Consider the following 23428-nt stretch of genomic DNA (forward strand, 5'->3'; position numbering starts at 1 on the left):
TCATCAAGTCTATGTGAGCAAGGCATCTGAATGATGCAACTCTGAACCGCTCTACAGCTTTGTAAACCCAGAAAGGTGTAAACCCAATTATAGACCTGGCTAGACTCATGATTTAAAAAACCCTCTCATGACAACTTTTAGGGATTTAGAAAAAACATACAAATGTAAAAGATATTTGTAAATTACATGATTCCAAAGTGCCATCTGCTGGTTTTGTCTGGAAATACTACCCAGGGAAGCTTTCTCATATACTTCCAGAAGAGGGAGACAGGGAGGCACACCCCACTGTCCTATTTATAAGGAAACACGGTGTTCCACACTATCATTATAAAGCAATGATGCCAAAGTTCACAAGTCCCTTATCAGAATGTCTGTGAGGTCTTCATATCTGGAATATTTTGCTTCTCCTAACAATAGTTTGCTTATACTTCCTGGGCATTATCAACTGAAGTTGTATGCTTTCCTTTCACTATTAGCTGCTAGAAACCTAAGTCCCGGCCCAGCCTCAGAAAAAAGTAAAAGACATTAATAGATGCAGCTTGTACCCTCTGTTCTACTGCTTTACCCTTTGTGTCACCTTTCACATCTGCTTCTCATTGGACTTTAGAGTGAGTGAGTGAGTGAGTGAGTGAGTGTATGTGTGTGTGTGTGTCTCTCTCCCTCTCTCTCTCTCTCTCTGGAGCCACCTTAAATCTTCCCTTAAAAGAAGCTGAAGTAGTGATAAGTAAATCTCTAAATTGAAGTAAACATAATCAAGATAAGCAAATTAACTTTGAAAACACAACGAGCATGGCTATCATTTGCTTTGAAGAGACTGCTTTGCAGACAAAACAATGCAGGAAGCAATCACAAAAGGCATAACCAAGTGAAAGGAAGAGCCCCAGACTACAAAAGACACTACAGAAAGGAAGGGTAGAGAGGGCAATGACCTGTCCTTTGGACATGATTGCAATGACACCCTTATCCACATACTTCTACTTCTTTCACACACATTTCAAATGTCCTGCATCACCTCCCATTGGTTTCACAAAAGCTCTATAAATATACATACAGACTAGTAACTTTCCGATTGACTCATCACTTACCAGATGTAAAAAACAAGGTTTTGAAGTCAAACTGCCTTACCTAATGTCTTCGTCTGTGACAATGAAAGCTTTGCAGAGGGGTTGAGATGTGTTGAGCCAAACAGCGGGGTTCTTTTCCACAGCAGGGGAGACTTGCCCTGTGATTGGAGCAGAGCTTGTGTGCAAAGCACTGGCAACAGCAGATAAAAGGGTCTCGTCGTTACTACCTGGACCAACTCCTGCAATCAGAAAAATGGACTTGTTAAGGGAAATTTCTACATGTGCTTGGCAAACCTATGTCACCTAAAACAACCACTATTTTTATATTCATTTGGGATCATATATATATTTTTTTTTGAGGGGGGGACCATATATTAAGCTGATATAAGCCAAAGCAGCAAAGGATTAGATAATATCTACTTAATAGTTATTATACACCAATGAATTAACATTAAAGAAACAGTAACAAAATAGCTGAACAATTCAATAAAACTTTAACATAATTTTAAAATATATTTTCCAAACATTTTCCTCAACTTTTTAAAAGTTGGCTACATTTCCTCAAGCAAGGTCAATTATTTCAATGATCTAAGTCCCTTCTGAAGTCATATTATACTCAAGTATCTCCCTTAATATTTTCCTAAATTATTCCTGGAAGAGCTTTCTCTTATAGCTTTTAACATTCATTTCCAGCAATATCTAGACACTTACCTTCCTTGTTTGAAGACTTCAAAGGAGAAGCCAATGCAAGCATGCTGTGCCTACAGCTTTACCAGTTTTTTCAAAATACCGAACAAAATATCCAAGTCCATAGATGTACCTACTAACTGCACACCTACTTTTAGGACTACTTTTAGGAGACTGGCCCCGATGGCCACAGTCGAATGCATTGCTTAAAGTCATAGACTTGTTAAAGCGACCATTCCCAAGAGCAGAGAGGAATGAGACAATATTCTAACCCACGAATCTGAGGATTTTTAAGCAATCCACGATACGTGAAGATTTAGAAGCCGAAGTTCTCATACTTGGAAAAGGGTGCTTCTCTGGAACTTGGAAGCAACATGACACGGCAGGCACCTAGCAGCTGAGCCTCCACCCCGACCCCACGCGCTGCTGCTGCAGGACTGAGGCGCACAGGTTCCCACGCTGTGCGTGCAGCAGCGGTTTGTGGAGGGAGGCAGGGGGAGAGCGGGTGGCTCTTCCTTCCATAACAGAAAGGAAGAGCAGGTGCTGGGCGGGGCCAGACGCTGCTCTGAGCAGGAAGCCTGGGGAAGTCTGCCACTCCGTGCATTTGGCTCCAGAAGCAGCACATGAGCTCATTTATGAGAAACCTAACGGAAAGCCAACATCTTCACACAGAAAAACCAGCTTAGGTAATGCGCTGCCCTGAAGCATCCCTGCAAATACACGCGCTTCAGGTACATTCCCCTGGGGTTCCAGAGGTCCCTCATCCAGCAGGGCACACCACCCCTCCACCCTGACTCCACAGCCTCTGCAGAGCCCGCACAGTGGGCGCCGCCCCGCGGAGCTGAGGCAATACCTTGCAGGCCTTTGGGTAGCTCCATGGTTTTTATAATTTGTTCTGTTACATCTGATGCACTAAGTCCTTGTAGCCTCTTCTCCCAGAAAAGCTGTAAAGCAAAACATCACTATTAACAGACACATTCTCGGGGAAGAAAGGAGCGCGTCGATGCTGCTGAATAACGAAAATGAAATCATTTCCATCGTTTTCTCATTTCCCCAGACTTTTCTTTACAAAAAGCCACATGGTACTCCAAACAGAAATTACTTCAACACATTATAATTCTTTCAAATGATGTTACTCACAGGAAGTTGTTTTTATTATTTTATATAACCTGTTACAGTACTATAGATTGTCACATTATACACTATAGATAGTTCTTTATAAGGTATCTTCCAAAGAACATAACTTAGATTTTTAAAGATTCACTTGGTGTGAAAGTGTAATGTTGTATTTGATCAGGGGAAAGAAAACAAATTACATTATGTAATACCGCTTTAGCCAGTGTCATTACGGAAAGAGCTCTTCACCTAGTCCAGTGGTCGGCAAACTCATTAGTCAGTAGAGCCAAATATCAACAGGACAACGATTGAAATTTCTTTTGAGAGCCAAATTTTTTAAACTTAAACTTCTTCTAACGCCACTTCTTCAAAATAGACTGGCACAGGCCGTGGTATTTTGTGGAAGAGCCACACTCAAGGGGCCAAAGAGCCGCATGTGGCTCGCGAGCCGCAGTTTGCCGACCATGGACCAATGTGATTTTCCAAGGCACTCAAGTTTAGCCCTTTGGCATATTTTAAGGCGGGGGTGGGGGGTGGGGAGGAGTGTGAAAGATCATTTTTTATGGAAACTGCTCTGGGCTTCAGTGAGCACACTAGAGGCTCTTCATACCCCATGGGGCTACTGAGTAGCCAATTGCTTATCCAAACTAAATGGACCAGGACAGTTCTGCTGTTTGATTTCATATCCCTTCTATCCTTCATTCTCTCTCCTAGTTAGCTACCACCTCTCACTACTGTCTCTGACCCATTCAGCATGCATTTACTGAGCTTCTACTATGTGCAGTGCTTGCCCAGTGGATGCAACAGTAGATAACATAGTATCTTTGTCCTCAAGCCTTCATCTTTCTCTAGTCTGTTTCATATATACCACCGCCCCAAAAAAAAGATAAAAAAATTCCTTAGGACTCCATATCTGTCTTTAATCTTGGATCCCTGAGGCCTGTCACATTGGGGGTACTGAGAAAATGTTTGTGTGAATGACTAAATATGGGAGTCACTGGACTTAGAATGAGGATCTTGAGAGACATACAAACCCAAGCTGAAACCCCAGCTCCAGATGTATGACCTTGCCCAAGTTCTATAGCCTTAAAAGACTCAATTTCCTCTTCTGTAAACTGTGGCAGCAGTGACTATCTCATAAAACTATTGTGGGGATTAAACAAGCCAGTACAGGTAAAGCACCTGTCACAGAGCAAAGACCAGGTTTTATATTTACTTCTGGGCTTCTCATTCTGACTTCCAGATATACAAAAGTATCAGATAATACTGCCCCCACCACCTTCCCAGAAAAATGCAAAGACACAGTAAAATAACTGTATTATAGCAGAACTAGAGGCCCGATGCACAAAATTCGTGCAAGGGGCTCGGCCCTCGCAGCCCCGGCTTCGTCCAGAAGGTCTTCTGGAAGGACATCCGGAAGGTCGTTTGGCTGTTTGGTCTAATTAGCATATCAGCTCTTTATTATATAGGATAGTAAAATATGTTGTATTTACAACAACCTCACTGCTAGCACCAAGAGTACCTACAATAGAATGTTTCACTGCCCTCTGAATGCCTCTGGTGTATAGTAAGATCTCCTTACATCTCTCTACACATTACATCACCAGCTGAATATGTGGTCAACATATGTGAGGACACACACACATTAATCATCCTGGGTGAAAGTAGTTAGGTGAAGGTTATAAATGATGAATGTGGTTGATGTCCCAGGAAACCCTGCCTGCTTTCTATTTTCTCTCTATGGGGATACCATCACTAAGCTTTGAATATCATAACTACAGAAAAAGACACTGAAAACAAAGCCAGTTAATTTCTAATGAAAACATAGAGGAATCAATGAGTATAAGATTAGTAAGTACTTTTATAATGAAATTTCTATAGACATAATTTAATTTAAAAAAATAAATCAACACTACCAAAAAACAAAGTATGGAAAACAAAATTTTTACATCTAAAAATTCCAATTCTAAATTATCAAAAGTTACATTTCTTACATCCCATAATTTTTAATTCTTAATTTTTAAATTTCTACTAATTCAAAGGGAAACGATGAGAAAGCCAGCTGGCGGTGGCGGTAAGGGCAGTGCAGCGTGGAAGGAGACCCTGTGCCGATGCAGCAGTGCTTAGGGAGATGCTGTGACTTAATCTCGTTCTGTGAATTTCTGAAAAGGAGGAAGGCAACGGGATAGGGTTCTGACGGGAACTACGCCATACAAAGGACACGTCCCCTCACTCCTTGTTGAAAGAACCCAAGGGTTTCCAGCCCTCCTGCACTCCTCGTTGGGAGGACCGGGGACGGATCACAGCCCAGGCTCTCGCGGGCTGAGCAGTCCGGGTCAAGAAGTGGGGAAGCCCCGGGAAGGAGGAAACCACGATGGGAAGACTAGACTAAGGCCTAGAGACGGAGCTGAACTTTGTTCTATTGACGGTCCGGTGGATAGCATGGGTAGCTTTTAATTAAGATGTCCTGAAGCTGCAATTTTCTTGTTATTTTTATCCCATCTATTGCATGTTGTGATGACAGTAAAGCCTGTAGAAAAACCTCAAAAAGACTCTGAGGATATTTCAAGAACAGAAGGCAGAAGAGAATTAGGGAACACAAACTACATTTCTGTTTTGCTGCCAAGCAAGAGGGGAAAGAGACTCGAACCAGCAGCCATGGTCTAGAGCAGAGGGTCTCACCCTTAGCGCGGCTGGCCTGTGGGGCTGGGGAAGTTTGTGTGATGGTTAGCAGCAGCACTGGCCTCCACCCACTAGATACCAGTAGCAGCACCCCGTTTGTGACAATCAAAAATGTCTCTAGACATGGCCAAGTGGCCCTGGTATATGGGGGAGGGGGGGATGTGGGGACAGAATCAGGTCTGGTTGAGAACCACTGGTCCAGGGAGGAGGATAGGAGACAGGAGGTATGCAATGGCAGGGCCGGGTCTCCCAGCTGAAACACAAGGCAGACCCCTCCACTGACACACGCCATCACTGCAGCCACTCATCTGTCCACTTCCAAGAGTCTCTGGCCAGCTCCTCATTCCTGGGCCTTACAAGAACCACCCTAAGTGGCTGGGAGCTGGGTGCCTCTTTGTCACTGACAGACCAATAGGGGGTAAGATAAAGCAGAAGTGGGAGAAGCATTTCTTACCTCAGGAGTTGAAATTTAATGATTTCCTGGTAGGAAAATAGATATACACAGTAATTTTTTTTAATTTTTTTTTATATTGATTTCAAAGAGGAAGGGGAGAGGGAGAGAGAAACAGAAACATCAATGATGAGAAAGAATCATTGACTGGCCACCTTGTGCACGCCCCACATTGGGGATCGAGCCCATAACCCGGGCATGTGCCCTGACCAGGAATCGAACCATGACCTCCTGGTTTAGAAGCTGATGCTCAACCACTGAGCCTTGCCAACCAGGCCACAATAATTACTTTTAATAATTCCATTACACTTTACAGTCAATGGTTTTTTGTGGACTGGCCATTTCTAATATCATTCCTATTGGAAGAGGTAGAGTTCCAAACAACTGAAACAGGACGTTTTATATCCCACCCTCTACACTAGAAAGCACCTGTATGTAGAGATTTTAGAAGGACCTTTCTGAGAACATAAGCATGTGCAAATCTGTGACTGATCCAGAGAAAGGCACAGAATGACTTTAGGGTTCAAGGATAGCTACAGCAACAAAATAGAACTGGTGGGTTGATCTTCAACATGTCAATTTCCGTAAATGCTTAGTATGTAGTATCAGTAGGGCCTGGCCAATTCTAAACTAAAAGCCCTGAGGAAAAGTGTCTCAACAAAGTGAGCCACACAAAGACTTAAAACTGCTTTTAGCCCTCATTTATTGCCTTAGAATGCATCTTCCACAAATGATTATAAAGAAACACTGAAATTTCAATAATAAAACTAGGTAAAGTCCATCAAACTTCCTATATATCTGAACTTCCATCTTTTAAGTACCATAAGCTGAATATCAGCTTCTAAGTCAAGAAGCCTATAATAACTGACTCCACAGCAGTCTAGAAAAACTAGGAGCTCAAGCCTAAAGCCCCGAGCCTCTTCAAATACCCTCCCTTACCTCAGACTTCCTCTGAACCATTTTAGCGTAACTTCCTTACCTACCTCCTGGCTCCGAGGAGTATTCCACTACCTTTCTAAGACTACAAAACTCGAGTCTGGGTCACAGCTTCTCCTGCCTCCTGCGGATCTTGTCTCATCAATTTGCCCAACTTTTCCTCTCACCTTTTCCCTCCCCACTTCCTCTCCTGCGGCTTCTTCCCCTGAAGTGACAGGTATACTCATACTCTGATAACCTGAAAACTGTCCTTATTCATACTACTTCTCCCTCAAACCATCTCTGCCTTCCTCCTTCCACTAGAAGAGAAACTTTGTCTTATTTCCTCACGTTCCATTCATTTTTTCCCTTCAAACCTGGACTCCACTCCTACTAGTGTTAACACTGACCTGTCCAAGGTCACAGTAACCTTCTAATTACCAAATCCAACTCCTGATTGATTCAAGCCCACTTTGCCCCACTTCACCGTTGCAATCGAGGGCTGTCAGAAGACTCTGAAAGTTGCCTTTTCCGATGGTTCTCTATATGTTTTGTATTTCCTAACATTAAAAGTTAAAGCTTCTATCAGTAATTGTCAAAGAAATAAGACTATTAGCATTTTTTCTAATGAAACAAATACTTAAAATGCCCAAGATGGGATATACCTTTTAAAGTATGTGAAGACAAGTGTTAATACTTTGTAAAATAGAAGAAGCAAAGTTAACTTTCAAACCTCACCATTTTAAGAGTTTTACTTGGCCCAGTCTTCATCTGTCAAGAGCATGATGCTAGACACACAACTGGCACTCGCATCTTGCCTGATGACGTTGTAGCCAAGCGGAGGGCGTACAGGGTAACAGAAAGAGCACTAGTTCGGGAGCTTTATTCCTGACGCAACCACTAAACAGACGTGCTGCCTTAGGTAAGTCACTTGACTTCTTTGTATTTTCACCAGCAAAACAGAAATACTAGTAACTGCCTTCATCTATCTCAGAAGGTTATCAAAAGTGACCAAAAAAATGAGAAAATTCTTGAAAAATATAAATATTTTATTGAATTGCTCAGGATACTTTCTAATGTCAAATACAATGAACATCTTATTCACTTTCCTAAGGCTTTTGCTAAATCTAATCAAAGAACAAAGGACCTTGTCATATATTTGTAGACTAAAGCAAAACCCAGAAAATGTGCACTTCACAGGCACTGACTCATGAAAAGCTAAATAGACAAGATGCTGGGGTAGGGCTGTGCAGAGGAACAGCGTTTCCTGCCCAGAAGGATTCGCTGTCCAGTGTGTACACTGCTCTTCTCCAAATCAACCCCATGTGATGTGTGAGCTGTCTAATTTTGGTCAGCAAAACCCAACTTAACTTAAATACCATGGCCAGCAAACATCAAAAGACAAACATGAGCTAGCCCCTTATTTTGTGAGAGTGGCCTAGGAAGAAAGGGCTAGACAATGACAAGAAAATGATGATGTAAATCAAGGAAAAACTTGATTCATGTGGTTGTGCAAACTACAGTGAGATCTCTTGTTAAGGCAACAGATAACATTTAAGGCTAAAGAGGATGGAAGAATGAAGCAAATGCACAAAAGAGCTGAGGAGGGTGGGGGAGCGGTCACCATCTGCTGTGGCTGCCTGTGTAAATCCTCACACGACGCTACCTAACTCACAGAGTGGGCACGTAACGCCCGTCAAACGCCTCCAGAGGTACCATTACCCTCAGATGATCCTGGAGTAAGAGTGCTCATTCGTGATGCCTGTTTTTCATGTGTTGCTCCCACAGGAAAGTTTTCATAGTAATTTTCTCATTAATACATAATCAGTCCACACAGGGACTCAGGCATGCTCCTTCATTTCACTTGTTTGTCACATTTCCAATGGAATTATTTGTTCAGTGTGTTTTTTCATTATTATATTCAAACTTTTATGAGGACAGGGTGCATGTCTGACGTTTGCATTTACACAACACCTGTAAATATAACATGCAATACATGCTGGTGAATAAGTAATGATTTCAAACCCACTCACCAGCAGGAACTGTGATCTGCAACAGATAGAGTTTTCATTATCTTTACTGTTTATCAGAAGAGATGGCCTTTAGAAAAGCTTTCTTGAAACTAACTTCAATCATGTGAGTTAACTTCCAATTTTTTAAGTGGGATATCAATAGATACTACTTCTTTCTTAATAATGGTAAATCAAGAAATAGAAGCATGTATTCACTATGTAAAATACGACATTAAACAACCACTAGAACTAAAATCAGGTTACAAATCCTCAAAACTATCAGAAGTATGGACTTAAATGGAAAACCCATACTACAGAACAAAAATGTAAATACTAGAAAATGACAATAAAATGTTAGAAACAGTATATAAACACCATAATAGAATCAAGACCAAACATGTTCATACTATCAATAAATGTAATGGAAAACTCAACAATAAAAGAAAAAGACTGTCAGATCAGATGGGAGGAATATAAGCTCTATGTTTTATTCAAGAAACATTATCTAAAAATAAAGGGGCTCATCCTATATAATAAAAGGCTAATATGCAAATCGACAGAACAGCGGAATGACCTGTAGCTATGACGCGCACTGACCACCAGGGAGCAGACGCTCAATGCAGGAGCTGCCCCCTGGTGGTCAGTGCACTCCCACAGAGGGAACGCCGCTCAGCCAGAAGCCAGGCTCACGGCTGGCGAGCGCAGCGGTGGCGGGAGCCTCTCCCACCTCCACAGCAGCGCAGGACCCCTTGGGGGATGTCTGACAGCCGGCTTAGGGAGCAGACAGTTGGACATCCCCCGAGGGGTCCCGGACTGTGAGAGGGCACAGGCCGGGCTGAGGGACCACCCCCACCCCAGTGCACGAATGTCATGCACCAGGCCTCTAGTAAAGTTGAAAATAAAAAGAGCAAAGAAATAACAAGCAAATATAGACATTAAGAAAAAAAAAAGGTACCAATATTATTATAAGACTAGAGGCCCAGTGCACGAAATTCGTGCACAAGTAGGGTCCCTTGCAGCTGCCAGCCAGAGCCTCTTCCCCGGCTGCTGGCTACCAGCCAGGACCTTCCTTCGTTCCACGCCGCCCCCTGGTGGTCAGCGCACATCATAGCGAGTGATCAAACTCCAGATCAGTGGAACTCCCGAGGGGACACTTTGCATATTTGGCTTTTATATATATGGATTACTTCAAGGCAATAAGTATCAAATCAGACAAGGCATAACCCATTATAACTGAATAACTTCTAAATAATAACTGTCATCTTAACAAATTTGATGACAAAACTGGAGTTTAAATTTCTATGGGGAAAAGTAAATGTATAGACTGAGTGCAAATCTTGTTAAGAAAGCTTAATTTTGCAAATCTGAATTGAAAAATTTAGCACAAATGCTTTAGTCTGTCCAACTTCACAACTACTCAAATAAATGCAAATTTAAAATGAAACTACCAAAAAGGAAAAGTATTGTAATACTCAGTGCCACAGAAGGAAAGCTGAAACCGAATGAACGTGACTTTTCAATAGATTTTTAATTTGGATACAACCACATTAAAAGGTTTCAAAAATCATTGTCAACTAATTATATTTTTGGGAATTTAGCCAAGGAAACACTGTACAACACAGGAAGGAAGTTATATGTACACATAAGGATATATTAGAGTACTACCTATAATAGTGAAAAATTAGAAATAATATGGAAATGGTTAAGTAAATCATGTTAGCACAATACACAGTTGTTAGAACAATGCATGCAAATTATATAAAGCATGGATAAAAGTTATATAATGTAATAGTAGGTAAAATTTTTTAAAGTATGCATATTTTTATGATGTTTTCAAAAGAAGCATTAAAATATTGAAAGACTATAAAATGCTAAAATTCTATTCTAATTATATTATAAAAAAGGAATTATGAGTATTTTTTTATTTATCTATTCTAAATTTCTTTCTCTTATAAGTAAAGCAAATAATATTTTAGAACTTTTTGTAAAGACTGATATTTAAGGAAACCCTTCACAATATTCTCAGCTCCCACTACTTCCCATGAAAACCCTGATCTCTATCTAACCAACCTGTCTCCTAATCCCTTGCCCATCCTACATAATAAAAGGGTAATATGTAAATTACCATCACTCCGCTACGCCCACGATTGGGCCAGCAGGAGGCGCAGGGGGCGGGACTCGGGGTGGCCAGGGTGGCCGATTGGGCCGGCGGGACGCTGAGCTCGCGTCGAGCTCAGCGTCTGTGCCATGGCTGTGCTGCGGCACAGAAGGGGCCTCTGGGGCAACGAGCCCACGTCCTGCTGCGGACCATCAAAAGTGGGGAGCGAAAGTGGGGGAGCTGGCTGTCTGTCCACTCCAGCACCAGGCCTTTCGAAAGCCTCCGCCGCGCCGGAGGCTTTCGAAAGACCTGGTGCACCAGCGGACAGACAGCCAGCTCCCCCGCGATCGAAAGCAGGGAGCTGTGTGCCCGCTCCAGCACCAGCGGACCCCCTGCCATCAAAAGCGGGGAGCAGGCTGCCAGCAGTGTCCGCGGAGCGTGCTAGGCTTTGCGGGGCAGTGGACATGGCCTGGATGGCAGGTTAGGCCTAGGGGACCCTACACGTGCATGATTTAATTCCTCTAGTTCCCATATAACAGCTTTCAGAACACTACTTTCCCTAATTGGAATGTCCTCTCCCTCCCATTTGCTTTTCTAAATCCCACTCAATCTGTACAGTTCAGCATATTCCCACATCTTTTCTGAAGATTTCTCCAAACCTCCTAGTTATAGTAATGGAAATAACCTATGTGTCTCATCACCCTTCTTGAACACCTAAAGCACTGTCTATACTATTTATTTGACCCTTTCTACATGGCATCTTCCCAACATCACCCAGAGTCATGCTTTTAAGTAATACAGAACATGGCATCTGTTCCTCTGCACCCCTATGTTCACTACAACATTATTCACAAAGGCCAAGAAATGAAAATAACCTATGTGTGCATCAACAAATGAATAGATACAGAAAATGTGAGCTACACACACACACACACACACACACACACAGGATTATGATCAGCCATTAAAAAAAAAGGGAAGGCCGAAACCGGTTTGGCTCAGTGGATAGAGCGTCGGCCTTCGGACTGAAGGGTCCCAGGTTCGATTCCGGTCAAGGGCATATACCTTGGTTGCGGGCACATCCTCAGTGGGGGATGTGCAGGAGGCAGCTGATCGATGTTTCTCTCTCATCGATGTTTCTAACTCTCTATTCCTCTCCCTTCCTCTCTGTAAAAAATCAATAAAAATATATTTTTTAAAAAAAGGGAAGAAAATCTTGCCATTTGCAACAACATGGATGAACCTTGAGGGCATTATGCTGAGTGAAATAAGTCAATACTGTATGATCTCACTTATATGTGGAATCTAAAAAAAGCCAAGCTCATAGAAACAGAGAGTATACTGGTGATTGTCAGGGGCTAGGGGGTGGTGGAAGTGGGGAGATGTTGGCCAAAGGGTACAACTTTCAGTTATAAGATGAATACATTCCAGGTACCTAATGTACAGCATGGTTGACTACAGTGATCAAAACTGTATTGTGTACTTGAAAGTTGCTGTGAGAGATCTTCAACGTTCTCACCACCACCACACACCAAAAAAATGGTAATTAGCCCAGCCAGCATGGCTCAGTGGTTGAGCATCAACCTATGAACCAGGAGGTCACAGTTCAATTCCCAGTCATAGCACATGCCCCTGTTGCAGGCTCGATCCCCAGTAGGGGGCATGCAGGAGGCGGCTGATCAATGATTCTCTCTCATCACTGATGTTTCTCTCTCTCTCCTTCTCCCTTCCTCTCTGAAATCAATAAAAATATATAATTAATGGTAATTATGTGAGGTGATGAATGTGTTAACTAATGTTATTGTGGTAATCGTTTTGCAATGGATATGTGTATCAAATCATCATGTTGCACACCTTAAACTTACACAATGTTATATGTCAATTATATCTCACTAAAGCTGGGGGGAAAAATCATCCTAAAAAAGGCAGACTTCTGGAAAGAAGTAAAGAAAAGTTTCACATCCTTTTAAAGAAAAATCAGCAAACAAAATAAAAAAATCTAGGATCAAATGGAAGATATAAATCTACTTCACTGATTTAAATATTTACTTTTTGGTAAAAAAGTGAATATTCTGTAAGAAATGTAATTAATATTCAAAGGCTATCAAAAACATCCAAAGCTATCAGTACCCTACAGTCTAATAATTAAAAGGAAGAATGGGTTAAAGATGAAATTTCTTTGATTTGAGGATAAAAAATAATAGAATGAGACCAGAAAGTATCAAAGATGACAGCATCAAAGAAATAAGGAAGAAACAGAAATGTCAGTTTTTCAGATAGTGAAAGAAGAAAACTAGGAAAGACACCTTTAACAGCAAAATCACAATTCAGTTAGATTTAAAAGAATTTGGCGTGTTTTACATGTTGGGCCAAATAAGGATATCTCAATGACCTTTCTATTTGGAATAATAGTCTTATAGCTGGTAGAGTTCCCTCCACCCCACTCCAGATTTTTTTTTTTACACTAACGAAAAGACAAACACTCATTAAATATGATGATAGTGTATATATGAAACCGTCTGGCTAGCTACCCTACCATAACCAGGTTTTACAAATCCCATCTCTACCTTATATTTTAATTGTAGGCAGAAATTTCTGCTGAATTCTGTTTAATGCACATTTGGTTACATACCCTAATTTGTACTTTTAAAGCTAAAGCATTTCCAGGACTCAATGCATTATGCATTAGAAATTCATAATTTATATATTTTACAGAATTCAAATTAGACTGCCAGACCTAGGCATAGGATGTCTGTTACATAAGACAGAATTATTAATTTATATGATTGCATCACATCTAAGTTAAGTACTTCAAACCTATTCAAGGTAGAGCCTCAATTAGGACACAAAAATCTAATCCTAGTTTAGGTCTGAAAATTCAACACTTTAAAATTATAATACCACTAGCTTGAATATCTTATTAAGAGAACATGATATGGTTAAAGAATAAAAACATTTATATCTACAGAAACCTCATTGTCTAATTTAGTTACTCTATGACCAACATAACTTCTCCAAGTGGAATATTTGGTAATTTATATTACCAATCTAGTTCAATGAAGCTATACAAAAGGTAGCAAAATGATTGGAAGAATCATTTTTACCTATGTATTTTTTACTATCTCCTCAATAACATGATTAGCAGTTATCTGCCATATGTATGTTAAAACACAATTAAAATCAACAGTTTTCCTTTACTAAAAAACTTGAGTCTAAACTGGAATAGTCAGAATTACAAACCATAATTTTAAAAACATCAACACAAAAGTTGTCTCTCTACTATTTAGTCATATTTGCACAGTGCACAATCCAACATTTTGAAATCCCATTAGTGAAACAGTAGTTAAATATTATCTCAATTCTTACGTTGAAGATAAAGAAGGGAAAAGACAACTAATGTCTTAGATTAATCAAAAATATCCAGCCAAAATTGTCAGATGACATGAGGATAAAGTGAAAAAAACAGTCCAAACTCTTAGAAAAGTAACCTCCTAAATAATTTTATAATAATTTTAACCCTTCCTGTCTATGCAAGCTACAAGGTAGATAAAACCCTCAAAAGATCTGGGCTAAAATGACATGCTTTTTCAGGGGGTTGGGGGGCACTGGGAGGTAGGATTCAGCTTTTTTTTTTTTTTTTTACATTCTTTTCATTTGAGAATAATCTCATAAACCTTAATAAAAGAAGGAAAACTTGAAACTACTCAATACACCAAAGAATAAAGAGCAACTGATCTGGTTACTTCAACTTCAAAAATCTAGGTCACCAATATCTATATAGCCAGATGAACATTCAGCAAATGTATTTACTAGTTTTTTCAATCAGATGAACTTAGGTGCAGAAAACAAATTACTGTTAAAATGACCATAATTTGTTACTCAGTTGGTCTTTAACAAAAATATTTAGGTTTATAGATTATACTGAGGATGATTTGGCAAAGAAAAGATGAGAATAAAATCTACTAAATACGATCTGTCCTCAATAAGACAATGCAGATTACCAACATGGGACTAATATTTTAGTTATTCCACTTCCTTTATCGTTTGGGCTTTTTGAAGCAAACTGTCTTAGCCAATTACATACTTTCAAATTTCTCAACAAAAATCTTTACAAGAAAACGATTTTAATATCACCAAAAAACCAAAGGACAAGATGTTCAAGACTTTGGAGAGTATGTAAGAAAGAATACAAGCACAGGGAATGGCTTTATCAAGGTGGGCGAAGTTCAGAATGGCAGAGTTCCTTCTCTGTGGTAATGAAAACACTAACCCTACCAGTCTGGTAACTACCTCTGGGCACAGCAGTAACACAGAGGGAAAAGCCTGGTACAAAAAGCTGAGCGGCTCAGAGGAAACCTAAGTGGTGACAAGAGCCTACAGGCACATGCAGGTACGCATCTTTGATATTGGATGTGATACACTTACATGGCCCCTGTGGAATCTCTTGGGGACCAACAGTAAAGCAAGTTTAGAACTCCAAATCTTGAGACATCTATAGCAAGATGCTGATCCAATGTGGCTCCAAATATCTTCTGTTTTCCTGGCTCACCTGAAGAGGAAAAAACACTACAGAGGATGTGGGAACTGAATTTCTTTATGTAGTTTCTCCTAGAGCAACTGTCTGAAAGTTCTGGCCCAATCCTTTATCAAGCCTGGAGATGAGACACTTGAGGGACTAGTGAAAAACAAAATTCAAATGAAAAAGTGGAGCGAGACATCTAACGGGAATATGAGAGCACAAGATAATCGTGTAGGTCAATCAGTGTTTCTCATAAGTGCGAGGGGGCAGAGAAAGGAGAGAAAAAAATGCACAGAAGTTTCTCCCTCCATTTCCTCACCCTAATTGCTACTAAAAATTCACAAAGTACCTGAACTTTTTTTTACCACCATTAGGGAATGAATAAGCAAGGTTACTTGGAAAGCTTAAGCATTTAGTGAGGACCCCCTCCCCTGGCTATGTGCCTTATTAAGCAGCAGGGAGGCCTTTCAGGTAACACTTTTTCCTGAGAAAAGATTCTGGTGGAATACAGCTTGAGGCAATAAAGAAAGAGACTAATACATCCAATTTATACAAAAGTGGAAGTCACAGGACAATTCACCATTTTTACAAAGTTTGTTTTTCAAAAGGGGAGGGATAGCTTTCATGTCATAAGAAATCAGAACAAAAAGTAGTTTCCAAACAAAAGATTTTTAGACTAAACAACACAAACTGCATCCTTCATCCCCTTAGGAAATACTATCCCTAGAAAGATAATCTTTAAAAAACTAAGTTTAGCAGAATCAAGTCTGATGTACATTACCACACAAACGCATAAAAATGTAGTCTATAGTATTAATTTAGATTCATTTGAAATTAACTTAATTTTTTTCTTAGAACATTGTACCTAAATAATGAATTATTCATTCTTCTCCAGCATTCATGTAATCGCCTAGGACATAAAACAATTTTCTTTCCAAATATACTCCATTTTAACCAAAGTTTACTTAAACTGTACCTGGTAAAAATACCAGAATTTTCTGAAAACTGAAATTGGAGAACTAATTAGATCCTTACCTGACGTGGTTGTTCGTTCATTCGTTGTGGGTCTGATTTCACTTTATTATTAGGATGATTGGTGACTTTGGTTACTGGTTGTTTGAAAATTGATGCTGTTTGTCTAATTGGCAATGTTGTATTTAAGTCTGGTTTACCCTGTGGATATAAGCATGTTTTCATTAAAAAATGTTATACATAAATATAATTACGTAGATGAATTCTTATTAATCCAATATCCACTACTTTAAATTCAACTATTCCAAACTTCTCAAAATCAATATTTTAAATACTCTAAAGTACATTTTTAGTACTTTATTATGTAAGACAAACAGGGTGGGGTAAAAGTAGCTTTACAGTTGTTCATATGGAAAATGATGCAATAAATAACACAAGAATAAACTTCATGTTTCCTGTACTCACAACTATAAACCTACTTTTGCTCTACCCTATATTTTTTTCATAATAAAAACTTGATACTTTTAAATGTAAAAAAATTCTCTCTAGAAATTCATAATTAATTTGATTATGTTTAAAGCTGGGTTATACAAAAGGAAGGAGCGCTTTCAGAACAATAACCAAGACAGCGGTCATTTCCACATTCTGAGAATGGAAAATGATGGCATACTTGGCCACTAAAATACGAACAACCTGGTCAGCTTTTAGGAGGCCAGCCTCTCATAAAGCCACATAAATTAACCTTCCCCTTTTACAGAAAGATAATTAGAAATGGAAGTCCTAATTCTAGCAAACAGAACTCAATTTAGAAAAATTTAAAAATTTTGACTTCTAGTGAAGTCCAAATGAGGCACAGAATCGCCATTAAGTTCATTTGCAATACTTTAACAAGGGGTGGTGGGGTGGGCTGGCCAGGGAAGGTGAGAAAGAAAAAGAACAAAATGTGATAATGGCAAAAAATATAAGAAGTCATATATACCTAAAAATAATACACATCTGCTATTTTTTAATATGGAAATATACTTGATAAATGGTAGGAGAGTCAGTGAATTTTTATCTTTACATTAGTGATCCATGTAAAAATTATCATCTCAACTTTCAAACTCCAAAATAGTGCTTCTTAAACTTGAGCTTTTGTCAGAACCACCCAGGGGGTTTATTGAAACACAGATCCCTGGGACTCACTCCCCGATTCGACGCAGGTCTGAGGTCAGCCTGGGAATTGGCATTTCTACTAAAAGATTGCAAATTGGTAGCAGACAAACCGCGTTTAACCCATAGTCGTGTTCTGCTCCGTTTTGGGGGGTCTTTGATAAATTAAGCTGACAGCTACAAATCTGGAGACCACATGAAATCCAGAATTCAAACTTCTCTTAAAAACCCAAAGATCTAGAAAAACTGGACTTGATTTAGCCACTATTACTAGGCCATGATTAACTAGCGATGGCTGCCCACTCGAGGTATGAAGGGTCCTTGCAGAATTTCTCAACAACTCCCTTTGTGTTACCTGAGCCCTGTGGGGATGGAGTTTGTGACCTCTGCTTAAATGATGTCTAGAAAAACAAGCATCACAATAAATTAATCTGACAATTATTACAGTATTATTTGGACCCACTATTACATGAGAGTCTCTACCTCCCTCCCCGCACCTGAACCCTCACACACACACTCCTCTGTATGTACTGGGCATGCTTGTTATTCCTTTATCTCGCTCATTTTTTCCCAGTGCACGTGCTTACCTTTATGAGCTGTATTCATCTTAAATAACTAACAGTATTATTTCTCAGGTATTTAGCTCTCTTATCTTTATGAATTAAAAACAAAACAAAACACTTTAGAAGTATACAAACCTAGCCAATAGGCTGCAAAATAACCACTTACTGTCATTTTTAAAAAGTGTGAGACCCGGGAATGTGTATTTTTAAAAGCTCTCCTGTTAATTGTGTGATACCACAGGTTTGGACACCTCTGATTCATTCCTGAGGCCCTTAGTGAAGCCACCCGATCTATAAAATAATCAATATTCAATCCTAAAGAAGCTCCACACCTAAATGCTTTTGGAGAACTCTTCCTGTCACTAATTAGTTATAATTAGTATATATCACTAAACAATACCTTTGGTTTTGTTATTGTTCTTTCATAAAAAAATATATAGTCTGCTCACATTAGAACAAAGATGGCGTCAGTAGACACGGAAGTATGCCTCAATTGTATGAGCAAACAAGTCAAGCCTGTAGGATTCTCAGTGTTACAAAGGATGGCTGGAGGCAGCAAAGACTACCCCAAACTATGAATTCCGAATCCAGACTGGAAGGAAGCATGCAATGTAAAACTACTGGTGCTACAATAGTAAGATTGATCTTTTTTTTTTATTAACTCATGTTTTTTATTCAATAAATAAAAATTAGAAAAGCTGGCTAAAAGTATTCAAAATATACAATTAACTTCTATTGTCTAACATTGAGACAGACAATTCATTCCCAGTGGCATGAACAAGATTACTCAAGAGTGTGCTGTTACTTTCCTCTTGATCTTTTGTTTTTTATTATACTTTTTCTCCTTTTAATTGGCCTTCAAAGCTCTGAAGACAGAAAGAATTTTTCACTAATTAATTTTGTATTCCAAAACAGTATCATGTAATCTGGAAAGCTGGACTAACTGGTTTTCCCAGAAACCGTCACAAAATCAGTACATTTTATTACCACTCTCCCCTCAGGACTGCCAGAGTCCCTTTTAATTCATGCCCAGTTGTGTGTCTGAATTTTGAGAACTACCAATCTGCTATAAACTCAGGAGCTATAAAACAAACACTTATTTGTGGGTGGTTTTGTGTGTGCGCGCGCACGCTGTTTTTTGATTCTCATCTGAGGATATTTTTTTCACTGATTTTTAGAGAGAGTGGAAAGGAAGGAAGGGGGGATGGGGGAAGGGATGGGGGAAGGGAGGGGGGAGGGAGGGAGGGAGGAGTATCATTAATTAAAAAGTATTATTTTAATTCTCTGGCTCTGCATATACTACATGCCCTCAAGAGATAGTCTTGCCACAATCTGAGAAACAGACTGTTTTCCTAAGGTCACTTTCCTCATCTGTAAATGAGGATTAACAACAACTACCTGTAAGATTCTCACAAAGATCAAATGAGGTAACACACGTATAATGCTGTTGCTGCTAAGGCAGCTTTCATTCAGTCAGTCACTGAACAAATACGGAGTGCCTACTATCTGTCAGGCACTCAGTGCATGCGGGTCTACAGTCATTAACCAGTTAACTGTCACAATATTTTGAATTTAATTTTAAAAAGTCCGCCGCTCGCATCTACAGACTCTTATGGCATACAAATGGTTAACAAAACATCAAAATCCCTGCCTCAGAACTTACATTCTAGGGGTAGAAGGAAGACAACAATTAGCAAAGTAGGTTTATCACTTATAGTCACATTGGACATAAATTCTACGTAAGCAGCAGCTATTTCTACCACTGCCCCGAATGTCTCCAGCCAGAATTGTAGCAGGCATCAAGTCCTTCCTCCACTCACCAGGTACTTATATGCACTAATTCTCTTGAGTCCCACATCTTTCCATGCCTCCTGCTATAGCACTAATTGAAGACATCTCTTTCCTAGACTACATCAGCCCAAAGTGCTTTCTCTACTTCGTTTCACCTTTCCCTAACCCATTCTCCATATTGCACCCATTCTATAGAATCCAATACCCACCGATGCCCACCATCGCAGCAGCTCACATGTTTCTCAAACTACAGATACTGTCCCCACGATATAGTAACTCTCTACAAGAATTTATTTTTAGTATTTTGTTAAAGATCATCAAAACAAGCACCTGCTAGGTCGTTTGGTCGACTACCTAGGACACCGCCATACAGAATGCAAAGCTGTGTGAATTATCATCACAATTGTATATTGCCATTGTTTGAGAAATGAATGACAGACTATACAATTAATTCCATTCAAGAGAATATGATGCTCTTTATTTCTAAATGTATCAAATTGGTGTGAATAGAGAAATGTAGGGAAAGAACTGAGTCTTTCCAAAGTATAAGTAGAACTGACAAGCCCAGGTAAAAAATAACTTGTTCCATACCATACAAATATTGTAATAAATGTGTAAAATACATCATATGTTATATTAATGTTAGGGAGTTTTAATTTTATTAGTTTGTAGCTTTAGTTGATAAACATTTGATGTTCTTAAGAGCCAGAAACACATGGAATCAAGTTTAGTGTTTACACATCTGAAACATTAAATAAAAGGAATATCTAGCAACAAAACCAAGCTTCTTAAACACATCTTGCACTAAGAATCACTATACTCTTCTTTATCCAATCCTAGTGTTCTCCAATTAAATTTTTAAAGAAACAGAACATCTTTTTAAGAAACAAACTTCTTAAAATGTTGAGACTATCTCTGAAACCTTGTAACATCTCCTCTTTGAAAAACGAGAGCTTGCAAAAATGCCTAAATGATATGTAGCTTTCAGAGCAAAGTTTCTGTTTTTCTTATGTACCTATTGAGGCTCGAGAAGTGTGCTGTCCAATATGGTAGCCACTAGGAATATGTGGCTATTTAAACTTTAGTTAATTAAATAAAACCAAAAGTCCAGTTAGTCAGTCACACTAGCCACGTTTCAAACACGCAATAATAGCCACATGTGGCAGGTGGGTACAACATTCCCATCAGCACAAAAACTACTTTTGCAGAGTGTTGCTCTGTAACTTCCCCCTTCAAGCAAGCTCTGAGAAAGCCACTCAAGACTTCAAATATCAACATGATGTTAATGACTTCTAAATCTTGTCTAGTCTTTTTCCCTTAACTAATAGAATATCTTCAGAAACCAATGACAATGAAAGGCATTTCCAAAAAATATGTATAGGACATTAATTTATTCAATAAACATTTATGACCACTATGACCTCTGGAATGAGGTAGATATTTAGTCAAATAAACATGAAACAAACATGTATTAAGTACCTACCGTGTGCTAGGCTTTGGACGGCACATACAGAAACAACAAAAGGAAGCCACGGTCCCTGCCCTCATGGAGCTCACAGTGTACTGAAGCGGACAAACCACCACAAACACAACAGCAAGCACCAGGGAGCACAATGAAGAAGGGGCTGTTCTGCTGGCAGAGCGCAGGGCAGGCTTCACAGAGGCGAGACAATGGAGCTGGGCCGCGATGAGGATGAGGATGAGGATGAGGAGCTGGCCAGGTGGAGGGGGAGGGGGCGCATTCCAAGCAGAGGACACAGCACATGAGCAAGCAGAATCTTGAAAGCACATGCCACGGTGCAGGAGGAGCAGTCTGCGCGCTAGAGTGCAAAGGAGCACACAAACTAAAGAGACGAATTAGGTTTGGTTTTTAGTGCATCGTTAACGATCAGGAAGTTATCTTCACATTTCACTTAGTGTAGCTTAACCATGATTCTGGTAACAACAAGGTAGTTTGAAAGCGGTCCAATCATCCATAAATATTTGAGCCCCTTCAATAGATACCAGCACTGTGGTTAGAGTTTTTAGAAGGCTGTTTTAGTATATTTAAGAAGCAAAATAAACCTAGAATAAAGGTTTCTTTAAGCTGAACTCACACAGCTGTGCCTATACACTACTCAAGGTCCCAACTTTTACTAGCATGAGCTCCCTCTACTCCTATCACTATCTCATATCTTAACACCTTCTTACCTATCAACCCAAAGTAACAGCATGTCAGCCGCCCCCTCCCATCCTGCCTCTCTAAGCAAGGTACCTGCCAAGGTCCCATGGGAGCCTGTGCAAGGAACCTGTGCAAGGTAACCACAGACAGGAAACGCTGCAGTCTAACCTCCATGGCAGTTTTTGGAATTAAACTACTGTAAACAAACTAGGAAGCTGGTTTCTGAATAAAGAGAGATGACACCGAGACCCCATAGCTTCTAGGAAAGTAAAAGAGGAGGAAAACCGCCGGGGGCAGAGTCCCCACACTGGCCACCGGCAGCACTGCTCACTGAGGCAGCTCAGTGCTTGGGAGGTGCAGGGGGGCGGGAAAGGAACTAACATGGGTCAAATACTTGGGGAGATGTTTTCCTGTAAATTCCTCGTCACCCCTCACAATGCTAAGGGAACGACTCTGGGACCTGACTGAGAAGGCTGAGGCCATCATAGGGAAGGAAGTTGCCCGTGCCTGTGTGAGCTCACAGTGGCAGCGCCAGGGCATCCATCCCGAGGCCTGGATTCCCCTCTGCTACACCACCGCGGGGCTCCCAAGTGCAGGCAGGGTTACTAACGGCAGTCCCATCCCTGGGAAGAAAAGCCTTCCTTTTCCGGCACCATTTCCATCAGTGTGAGACAATGGTGGTGGCAACACATACACATCTATCTATGGAACTTACAGGAAGAAATTTTGAGGAAAAAATGGTTATAACATTAGTTGCCCTTGGGAGGGGTGGGGTTAAAGGTGCTTTTGTAAAGATACTGGGTGCATTAATACAACTAAATTAGCATTATAATTCAAATGCTACTTGTTTAAATTCCTATACTACAAACCATCTACTAAACCATTCAATAAAAATAAGAGCTAATGGGAAAATCTCTAATCACTGTATTAGGATGAGAACATTCCTGAAAGTCATTATCCTCAACAAGTCAAAATAAAAACTCCCCTTTCTCAAACAGTAATCCTGAAAATGAATAGGTAACTATACACTATATGGTAAGAATACATGCCACATTAAAATGCTGCCTCTTTTGGGGCAACAGGAACTATTTTAAGGGGGTTGAGGGGGAAAGAGGGACAATTCATATCGACAAAGAAATATTTTGTAAATAGCCCCAATGGGAGAAAAGTGTGATGTATGCTGGCCTAGAGAGATACTGAAATGTGTTTTCAACTGTGTACAATTTACGTAGGCTCCTCCTCTGG

The 23428-nt window shown here is 40.0% G+C and overlaps 2 protein-coding genes across 2 annotated transcripts in view; both read right to left on the reverse strand.

Moving 5' to 3' along the window:
• Positions 1 to 23428, reverse strand: part of ZNF397 (zinc finger protein 397) — a 687602-nt gene that overhangs the window by 494146 nt on the left and 170028 nt on the right. The gene's annotated exons all lie outside the window — the stretch shown is intronic.
• The window catches only part of MBD2 (methyl-CpG binding domain protein 2), a 48396-nt gene that overhangs the window by 4800 nt on the left and 20168 nt on the right, over positions 1 to 23428 (reverse strand). The window contains exons 3-5 of the mRNA XM_079784983.1: positions 16580 to 16717; positions 2605 to 2695; positions 1126 to 1303 (exon numbers count right to left, since the gene is read on the reverse strand). Of these exons, the coding sequence (XP_079641109.1) occupies positions 1126 to 1303; positions 2605 to 2695; positions 16580 to 16717 (407 nt within the window). The remainder of the gene's footprint in view (positions 1 to 1125; positions 1304 to 2604; positions 2696 to 16579; positions 16718 to 23428) is intronic.

The sequence above is a fragment of the Cnephaeus nilssonii genome, assembly GCF_951640355.1.
Source record: "Cnephaeus nilssonii genome assembly, chromosome: 11".
Taxonomy (NCBI): Eukaryota; Metazoa; Chordata; class Mammalia; order Chiroptera; family Vespertilionidae; genus Cnephaeus; species Cnephaeus nilssonii.